The sequence below is a fragment of the Hyaena hyaena genome, unplaced genomic scaffold, assembly GCF_003009895.1.
Source record: "Hyaena hyaena isolate Hyena2069 unplaced genomic scaffold, ASM300989v1 scaffold_171, whole genome shotgun sequence".
Classification (NCBI taxonomy): domain Eukaryota; kingdom Metazoa; phylum Chordata; class Mammalia; order Carnivora; family Hyaenidae; genus Hyaena; species Hyaena hyaena.
In genome coordinates, this window is record NW_024080803.1 from 897,875 (window position 1) to 908,023 (window position 10,149).

Consider the following 10,149-nt stretch of genomic DNA (forward strand, 5'->3'; position numbering starts at 1 on the left):
TTCAGCTGTGACGTGCACTGAAGTAAACTGAGTGACCATGCTCTCTCCAGGACCCCACTGTCGCCATCTATCAAAGTTGAGGTTCACCGAAAAAATAATAATGACACATCAGACCAGGATTTGATCAGACAAGTATTTACACAGCATCTTTTCCATCTAGAGATTGGAAGTACTTGGTCAAAAGCATCTCAATTCTCAAAAGATTATCCTCAGACATTAGTATCAGAGATATTACTGGTATCTCTCCTCATTCAAATACCTCCCACACCTCAACCCACTTCTACGCCCTCCATTAAAAAAAATATACCCCGAGACCTTTGCGCCAAAAATAACTAGCATTGGCCTAGCTCTACTTTTGTCTAGGTTTTTTCTTTTTTCTTTTGTAAACTGGAGTTATGAAGACAAGAAGGGAGCAATGAAAATGGTATCTGTATTTCAGACAATATTGCTCCCGTGTCTTCGGTAGCCAGAGTAAGCACACTTTTTCTTCTTTGGCATTTTTCTCAACAGCGTCCCAAAGTGTCATTTTGTTTCCAGCTAAGACAACCATCCTCCACCTCAGAGTTACAGCGGACACACCAGTTGTCCCACTGTATCTAATTATGTCTGGAAGCCTTTAAAATCACCCTAAACTGTGATGGTGATTCCTTCTACAAATGACCCTGAACTTGATGCTTTCATTAATTCTTTTCTCTTCCCTCTTTTCTTAGGGTTAAGTCCAAGTTGATAGAGCAAAGATAATACAGTCTTTGCAAACTTTTGCCTTCTCAGAGACCACAAAGTGATATTCCTCGGGTCCTTCCTGTGACCCATCCTCTGCAAATGAATGAATGAATGATTCCCTTCAATCACAAAAAGCCTGGAGCCATTCTGGAACCATATTGGAATTATTATGAAGGATTAATACCACAGTTTTTTAAAATAGGAACCAGGATGAAGAATGGCCCCCAATAACCTAAATATATATATATATATATATGTATTTAGTAATATATATATTACTAGTAATATGCTTTCCAAAATTATAAAAATTTCAGCTGGGACAGGGTCAAGGATTAGCTAATAAAATAAAATTAATTAATTGATATTCATGAAGAGATAAGGAGGAGAGAAACTTGCTAAGGGAGTTGAAGGAAAGAATATAATGTATAGAAAAGTCTTTGGTCTTAAGGGTTCCCCTTTGCTTTAATGTTTGGTCTCATCCATTCTCCAGTAAGTTTACTTCTTCATCTGCAGTTCTGGGAAGATTTATATATGTCTAATCCGCAGCTAGAGGTGAAGGAGGAATCTGTTAGCTTGAGAGAGGTCCTTCTTCTTGCACCCATTTGGATCACTGATCTCTCAATCCATCAGTTCTCCATCCTTGCTCTGAATGCTCTTTATTTTGCACCCTATGTTCCCCCGTTCTAAGATTCCCTTTTATGCTGAGAGTATGCATGAATGAGAGAGAGAGAGAGAGAGAGAGAGAGAGAGAGAGTTGGTATGTGATAGGAATCAAAGGCCTGACCAGCTCACACACATCTCAGAACCCAAAGTGTCCCCATCTGACAGCTCTTCTCATGGACCCTGTTCTACTCACTGCCTCCATTTCCTGGACTTATCTCCGTGAGCAGATTTCCCACTTCTCTCTCCTTGTAATTTCCAGGAGCTCAGTCTAGGTTTGCAGCCTGTCCTGGGCTACAAGAGGACACAAATAATGAGAGATAAGGAGCATGACATCTTGTTGGCTACCCTTTATAATCTGAAATTGCTTGCTGAAAGAGCAGGAAGCAACTTCCTTCCTTCCCATCATTAAGAGCAAAAGGAATAGAAAATATAGAGGACACTAAAACTCAATGTGTTTTAAGCCATTTAGGGGGTTGGAAAGAATCACAAAGACCAGAATATTGCTTTACTCACACGGCTACACAGGCCCAGAAACACTGTGGATATGCAATAAATGGATATTTATCATCTCAGTGGGTTCCAGAAGAGTTGAGTAAAGTGTGTCAACGCTGTCAGTTTTTTCATTTGCTTGGAGAAACCAAGTCATGGCAAAATACCTAGTTCGCTAGGGCTGCCATAATAAAATACCAAAGTATTAGTGGCTTAAAAACAGAAATCTACGTTCTCCCTGTTCTGGAGATTGGAAGTCCAAGATCAATGTGCCAGCAGGGTTGTTTTCTCCTGAGGTCTCTCTCCTTGGCTTGCCGTTGGTGGCCTTCTCACTGTGCCCACACATGTGCTCCCTCATTTCTGTGTGCCAATCTGTTTATAAGGACCCCAGTCCTATTGAGTTAGGGCCCATCTGTTTCGCCTTATTTTCCTCTTGAAAGGCTCTATCTCCAAATGCATTTACATTCTGAATTACTGGTGGTAAGGGCTTTCCCATATGAATTTTAGGGGCACATAATTCAGTTCATAACACTACTTATCAGGAACAGAGCTAGACCTGGAACCCAAAGTTTCTAACCCCTAGACCATGAATTTGCCTTTGATTCACATCCTTTCCCAGGTTAAATAATCTCACAGAATGACAGCGTACACTAATCAGAAGGCATCTCATGATGATCTAATGGTAGCTCTCTCATTAGCCAAATGAGGAAGCTGGGTCTTAATTGTCATTGAACCCATGGTGACACCAGCCAGATAAAGTGCCCCCCTGTCCCCTACTGGGAGAGTTCCTTGGATTCCAATCTCCTGCCCTCCTAAACTCGGCATTAGGGTCACTTGCTAATGACCAGGCTCTGGATTACAAACCTATGACCCATGGAAGCAGACTGGTACAGGCTGGTGAGGCGGCAATAACCACGGAGCAAAAAAAAAAAAAAAAAAAAACCAAAAAACAAAAACAAAAAACCCACCCCTTTCCCTTTGGAAGCAGTTAGAGGGACAAGCTGCCATTAATGAGTCTTCCTGCCCTTTCCCTTCATTCTCTCCTCTCTTAGGCTCCTCCTTATGGCAGCTGTTACCAATTTCAGCAATTTTCTTCTGGCAAATTGAAGGCTCCAGGTGACAAAGGGAGTTGGCTGTATCTTCCCAGAGGATGAGATAGTCAGGATTCTAATCCTACCCCACCCCTGTTTCCAGACCCAGTGGTTGGGGCTGCAGGCACTTTCCCCACTGGGCATCCCTACCCTACCCCATCACATACCCTCCCTACAGCAACAAGGCAGGCTTCCAGGTCCACGTGCAGCTCTGAAACCCCAGCTGAAAGGGAGTCCAGATCTGCTCCTCTGTTTTTCCAGGACCACCAAGATTTTATTATATGCACGATCCTTGGAGTGAATGCCCATTCTGGCTCTGAAAATTACAGGAAGAGGAAGAAATATGACACATACATTGGTGCTTGTGTGCACACACACAACCTGAAGAGTTTGGTACAGAATGCGGGAGAACACCTCCATCAGCTGACCCCACACACAGTTCTTGGGCAGAGGGATGATCTCAGGATTGTGAAAAGGAAGCCAACACATGAGCACTGATTTCATGCAACCCGGAAAAGCAGAAAATGAATCAGTATACTCAGGGGAACTGTTCCTGTCAGTTTTCCCTTAATAACAATGAGACGGTTTTGTTGTGTATGTTTCCTTTTCCCTTCTTTCCTTATGGTTCACAAAGAAGAGATGTAGTTAAATCACTGCTCCACTTCTCTGCCTGTCGGTTTCCACGTGGACACTGGTATTCTGCAGTGAACAAAACAAACTCAATGCCTGCCTTCAAGAAGCTTACAGTCAAATGAAGAGGGCCAAACCTCAGATAGATAGGTCTACAAATAAGGATATGATAGCAACTGTGACACATAAAGAAGAAAGAATTTAAAATCTATGGTAACACCTGTGAAATCTGGAGAAAGTACCGAAGTGATCTCTTAGAAGTCCCCTCCAAGAAAAGAAAGGAGACGGAGATGAAAAGAAAATGATGGAAGACCAAGGCTGGAAAAACTTCATCTGGATGGTGAGGTATTAATTAGACAATTTGTTTAGTACTCATCTCCTCTAACATAGCTGAGGCCCTCATTTTCAAACTTCCAACTTCCCTGAAAAGAACCTCTCTTTAAAATGCACGACATCGGTGCAGGATGAGGGAGCACCTTCTGTTTTATTTGTGGTTGTTTGGAATAGTGTTTGCTCCCTTTGGGAGGCGAGAGGACTCTCCATGAATCCCAGGAACAAAAATATGGGGGCACCGACTCTTGTACTTCAGTCCCCTCCCCTCCCCAAGCCCGGCTTGTTTTCCTAAGCAATGGTCAGGAATGTGCTGGGAGGGGGCAGCCTGGCCATAAGCCCCGAGCCCAGGCAGCCCCAGTCACGGTCCCAGGCTGGCCTTTCACCTCCCAGCTCTCCCGGCTGCTCTTATTAAGCAGCAAAATGTTTCAATATGTTGAGCTTTGGGGGAGGGACGGAGAGAAAAATCGGGATATTGTTGAGAAGGAAATAATGAATAACCCTGCCGCCAGTCTTCATACCCCCCACGTGGGGAGATCTGGGTGATAAGTGTGCTTTCTCCAGAAATGGAATCCTAGCAATTGCTCTTGGTCAGAAATTTCCAGAGCCAGTTGGGAGGTATGGAGTGGGGAGGCGGAGAAAAGGGAGCAGGTACTAAATTGATTTTCTCAGTGTCCAGAACCAAAACAGTCAGGGGTCTGGGTACCTAAGAAAGAACAAAGTTTGAGCAACTGAGGCTAATTCTCAGAGGTACACAAAGCTGTGGGTTTGTTCTTATAAACTGACACACTCTCAACCTTTACCTGTCACCCCTCCTCCCCCCCGCTTCTCCCTCTCCCCACCCAAGTTCATCTGCTTTTGGTCTTTGCCAAGTGTTGGGGTGGGGGGGTTCTGGTGCCAAGCTCCTGGTTACTGGCGACTCAGGAGCAGCTCCAGGGTATGAAAACCACCCGCCAGGGAGGGCTGTTTTGTGGTGAATGGCCCTGGACTGGGCAACTAAAAGAGAAAATGTGAGCACAGACGAAGAAATCTGAGCCCCACTCAAGGCCACGTCTTGAAGTGAAGAAATGAGCAACATTCCAAAATTAAAACACACACACACAAATTTGAGGACCCAGAAATGACTCCTTAGCGAGGGTGTTGTTACATGTTGTGTTTTTTAAAATTAAAACTCCATAATAGAGTTGTTTCTCTGACATTTGCAAATCACCTTGCTCTTTCAGATGCTGCCTGGAAAAACGCAGGTCAGAAAAAGAGGTGTTCAGGGAAGGTCCACATAAAGGGAAAGATAATCTTTAAGAAAGACAAACTTCAGGGCTTGAAAAATCAAAGAGGACTTCACTCATACTGTTTAAGTCCTAGGAATAACTATTTGCATAGCAATCATTTAAAACTAAAGCATCAAATGAAAGAAGGCCTGGGTCCCGATGTCTCCTCTGGGCTTTACATTTGTGACATGTGTGTGGTTTCTAGTGTTCCTTGACATTTCCTAGCAACACCGGGAGGTTTCTGGAAAAGCAGGTAGGGGCACATGGGTGGCTGTCTATTAGAACAATTCATCAGACAGCAGTTGAAATATTGATAAGAAAACGGAAATCAAATTAAAAGACGGGAAAAGAGAGAGGAAGGGGGAGTGGGATGAAGAGGGCCAGGAGAGGCGGCAGAGAGGAAAGCGGCGGGGCGCACAGACAGAGGAGCGCGCGGCTCCTACAGCCCCCAGGCTTGTGCCGCGACTGACGCGGGCTTGCTGGATGTCCTGAGAAGAAAGGCACAGTTTGACTCCGGCTGGCCCGCAGGTTTAATCCGGCACCAAGGATCTCAGGGCGCTCTGATAGCAGAGAATTAGCACCCAGAACTCAGACACCCTGGAGTGTTGCTGGAGTTCCGCTCCCACTGGCTGAACAGACAGGGGTGTCTAAGGTGAGTGTTCGTGTGTGGGGGGATCTCTGAGGAGAGTCAGGGCTGGAGTCAGCCTCTCTCTCTACCGGGCTGCCTACTCCAGCTGCAGCAGGGAAATGGGAGGCTTTCTGGAACTCTTTCTCTCTCGTTCTCACAGGGGAGGGACTTTGTTTTTTCTCCTTTCCCCCCTCCCTCTCACTTTTCTTGCAAATTTCACTCCAATTTTCAAAGAAAATGGGGGACACTCTAAGGAAGAGGATAGAGGAAGGGAATGGGAATCCGGTATCCAAAGGAACATACCTGGCCCCTGAACTGGCCTGTGTGTGTGTGTGTGTGTGTGTGTGTGTGTGTGTGTGTGTGTTTTGTGGCTTCAGGAGCCAGAAGCTGGAATTTGTTAGTGGGGAGAAAAGTGCTTTATCAGAAACACATTGGCTGCCGGAGAAGCTGCACGCTGCCACGTTAAAGATGGCTTAAGAGAAGGAAGGGAAGAGTGGAGAGATGACCGCCGCATTTAGCAAGGCAGGGAGAGACTCACCCAGAGGCACCTGGCATCCTGGGGGGTAGGGGGGGCGGTTGCACCGGGCAGCCAGGCTAAATATTCAGACTTCACACACCATCTTCCCCGCCACTAGAAATGAGGCTATGTCACTCATCGTCTTTGTCTCTGCCCTCAAAACTGGTTTCTTTAAGAAGCTGGGGCTGAGGAAAGGGCCTCCCTAGACTTCCAGAACCTTCAGCCAGTCTTCCTCCCCAAGCGGTCCACTAGCAAGGAAGAGAGGGGCAGCTGGTCGCTGGTGGAGTTGGGGAGTGGTTGGGGAGCCAGGCAGAAGGGCCTGAGGGCCCAAGCCTGGCAGCTCTGTAAATATCTGTTCCTTGGGGCTTCCGGCTGCATCTGTGGGGAGAGCTACCCCGACCAGGGCAGGGTTCTCTCTTCTGGCTCTGAGGGACCCCTGTGTCCTAGGTGTAAAACTAGCCCAGCCTGGAGTCAGGGTGGGAAGCGGGTGTCTCCGATTGTGGGTAGAGGAGGGTTAGGGGACTGTAAGGAAGAGACCCAATGTCTTCGTGAGCCGGCTCTCAGCCGTCGCCAGCCCTGAGCCTGTAGTCGGGAGACTGAGGCGCAGGACTGGTTCCCAGTACCGACCACTGGGATCCTCCCTTTCCGACCCCGGGCGATCCGAGCCACCCGGCCTCCATCACCCTCCTCCACCCTCACCCCTCACCGTCTCACCCGGGTCGTACTCTGGGTGACTGAGGTTCCTCCCACCCAGGTTGGCTCTTGGGCCTTCCCGACCCTTCCTCACCAACCGAGGATGTTTCAGACAGTCCCCGACACGTCGTCTTACGTCAAGGTAAGACATGACAGCGTCTTTAAACAGGTAATGACCCCCAGCCCTTCTGCCACCGGGCCTGTGGCACCTCCCCGCTTCCCCCGGGAAAAGGGGTGGAGGGCTCCGCGGGTGGATCTGGAGCCGGGGGCGCTCCCGACCGAATGAGGGTGGCGCAGACCCTCGGGAATCCTTGACTGGGGAGGAGAGCTCTCGGTAGGCACTGTTCGGGACCCTGGAAGTGGGTGAGCGTGGTGAACGCTGGGCAGGGAAGCCGAGATGCCAGTCCGCGGACCTGCCAGCCAGGATCGGGTCCCAGTGGGTCCCGCGCTCGCGCCGCGGGCGCACAGCACATTTCAAATTACGGGTCTGCGTGTACTGGGGAGTGTGCATGGGAGCCTGTGGGCGTGTGTACACGGGTGTGTGCGACTGCGACGCGCTTCTCCCACCGGTTCGACGCCCTGTGAATCCTCAAGCCCACCTTTCTTGGCCACACCCGCCCTGCATAGAGCAGCCTGCTGCATTTGACAGCATATAGAACTTTTTTTTCACTCACAACAGTTCCCAAGAATGTAAACAAACCGAGGCCAGGACATCTGCGTTGCACGTTTACATGAAAATCCGCCAGCGGGGCGGGGCTGAGGGTGGCCGGGGTTGGGACCCAGGCGCGACCTCCTTCCTTCCGGGTAGCAGCCCGGAGCCCGGGACAGTCTGAGTCGCAGTCCCAGTTCGGAGGAGGAGGAGGGGCCCACCGAGGTTCCGAAAACCTACCCCTCAGGTCCCGCCCCCTCCTCCCTGAAGCCCCGCCCCTGAGGTCCCCACCCCCACCCGAGTGCGCGAGCTGAGCTCCCGCCCGCATCCGCCGAGGCCACCGCAGTGTGGGTCAGTCTGCCGGCACGTGGCCACCTCCACGAGGGAGCGCCACTTTTGCGTCCAGCCCTCCTCCCATTTCCCTAAGGGGAAATTTGTTGACACGAGGTAGCATTCCCGATTCCCACCCCTTCCCAAGGTCTACAGGAGTTTTAGAGTCACTTTAAGGAGGCCGGAATGAATGGCAAATAAGCGCATCCGTGTACCGGCAACCAGTGAGTGGATGGCTGGACGGATGGCCCGCAGGCCGTGGCAGAGCAGACCCCGGGAGTCTAAAGCGCGCTGGGGCTCGTTGGGTCCAGGCTTCCCGAGAGGTTAGGCAGGCTGTGACCCCTCCCACCACCGCCACTCCCAGCTCCTGACGCGCCGGGAGCTCTCGCTGGCAGCCGGGCGCGGAGCACGGCAAGTGGCCCCGGGGCGGGGGAGCTGCGGTCTCTCTCCCACCCAGCCGCCCCTCCCACCCCATCCCCCGTTCTGCACACACTCGGAGATCCCAAACCTCAGGGATGACGAACCCTAGAGGGGCAAGTGGGAGCCCAGGAGACTGACTCAGGCCAAGAGTCGGAGAGAAAGCAAACGGGCCCAGGAGAGCGGAGCGGTCCGCAGTGGGGAGCAGGGGGAGGGGGGCGGCCGTCCAGGAGCTGTGGGCAGCCAAAGGAGCCGCTCGCCGCAGGAGCTCTTTTCAAGGGGGAAAAATGGATTTTTCAGCAGCCACAAAGTTTGTATTGTTGCACAAAGGGGTGCATTGAAGGCGGCGAGAGGTCTGCGTGGCAGGGACAATCTTGGGTCTGTTCCGCCGGCTCCCTACACCGACCATTTGCCAGAGGGGCACAAACAGTCCCCGGCTGCCAAGCCCCTGCCCTTGCGCGTCCGGCCCCCGGCTCTGAGGTTGTTGACAAACACCAAGAGCTCAGGCGCCCAAGCCCGGAGCCTGGAGCTGCGCGGGGCCGGCAGCCAAGGGTGCTCAGTCCCCCCGCAGCGATCTGGGCTCTGAGAACCCCGAGTGCTCAGGGAGCCATCCGCAGAGAGCACTTAGGGTGGCTCTGAGGTTGGAAAGAGCAAGGGAAAGGAGAGAAGAACACGAGTGACTCTTTAAGACAATAACACTCAGTAGATGAATAATGGTGGTACCGTCAAGGTACCCCTTACATTTTCCAGGCCCTGTTCTAAGCATTGGATTTATACTAACTCATTTAATATTAATAACAACACTAGGAGGTAATCCATTTTGCAGATGACAAACCGAGGTATTGAGAGCTTAACGTAACCCAGCTTTTGAGGGGCGGAGCCAAGATACAAATAATAACAGAATTGTGCGGACTGCCAGGCAAATAGCCCTCCGAGGGGTAGGTCCTATTATGACACCAACGTACAGATGAAGGCACTGAGGCACAGAGCGGTTAAGGAACTTGTTCAAGCCTACAGAGCTGGCTAAGTGCAGAGCCAGAATTCCAACCCTGGGAGCCTGGCCCCCAGTGAAGCTTTCAACCTGGACGTTCCACTTGCAGATACGGGGTGGAGCACGCATGAGACCGGCGTGTAATCCTGGCCCCGTGCTGTGCAAATCGCAGTCGATAGCAGCGCGAGGAGCACAATTCCGAAGGCCCCTCGCCTGCCTCGCGGAGACGGTCAGGGTCCTGCACTCCCCCCCTTAGCGAATCTTCCAGACTCCATGCTCTCACTCCCCCACCACCTACCCTGGTTCAGCCCCTGCCTTATGCTGGAAGAGACACCCACCCCTCACACGAGACCAAAGGAGGCTTGTGGCCCCAGAATGTTCACCGCGGCGCGGCCCAGGGGCAGCGTCTGGCCGACGGGTCCTGCAGCGGGGTTTCAAGGACACAGGTCTGTACTTAGAATAAATGCCGGTTGGGGCGGCCAGAGATTGGAGGGGATGAAATTCTCCCTCCTCCCCCGCCCCCTCCAACCCCCAGGCCCCAGTCTAGGCGCGGCGGCTGGGTGAGAGTCCCGGCACCCGGCTGGTCTCCACCTCTTGTGAGCCTGCGCTCTCTGGTCGGCCTGGGACTCCCTTGGGGTTTCCGCGTCGACGCCGCGTGGTCTGGGGACCCGGCCTCCTCCGAGCGCCTCGGGCCCGGGGCGCAGAGACCCTCCCCCAGCCTGGCCCGCCG

General features: G+C 51.4%; 1 protein-coding gene across 1 annotated transcript in view; it reads left to right on the forward strand.

Annotated features, from left to right (window-relative positions):
• The first annotated feature begins 3,914 nt into the window (after nt 1-3,914).
• FLI1 (Fli-1 proto-oncogene, ETS transcription factor) overlaps nt 3,915-10,149 on the forward strand; it is a 130,688-nt gene continuing 124,453 nt past the window's right edge. Inside the window, exons 1-2 of the mRNA XM_039240253.1 lie at nt 3,915-3,941; nt 7,094-7,174. Of these exons, the coding sequence (XP_039096184.1) occupies nt 7,136-7,174 (39 nt within the window). The 5' untranslated portion in view covers nt 3,915-3,941; nt 7,094-7,135. The remainder of the gene's footprint in view (nt 3,942-7,093; nt 7,175-10,149) is intronic.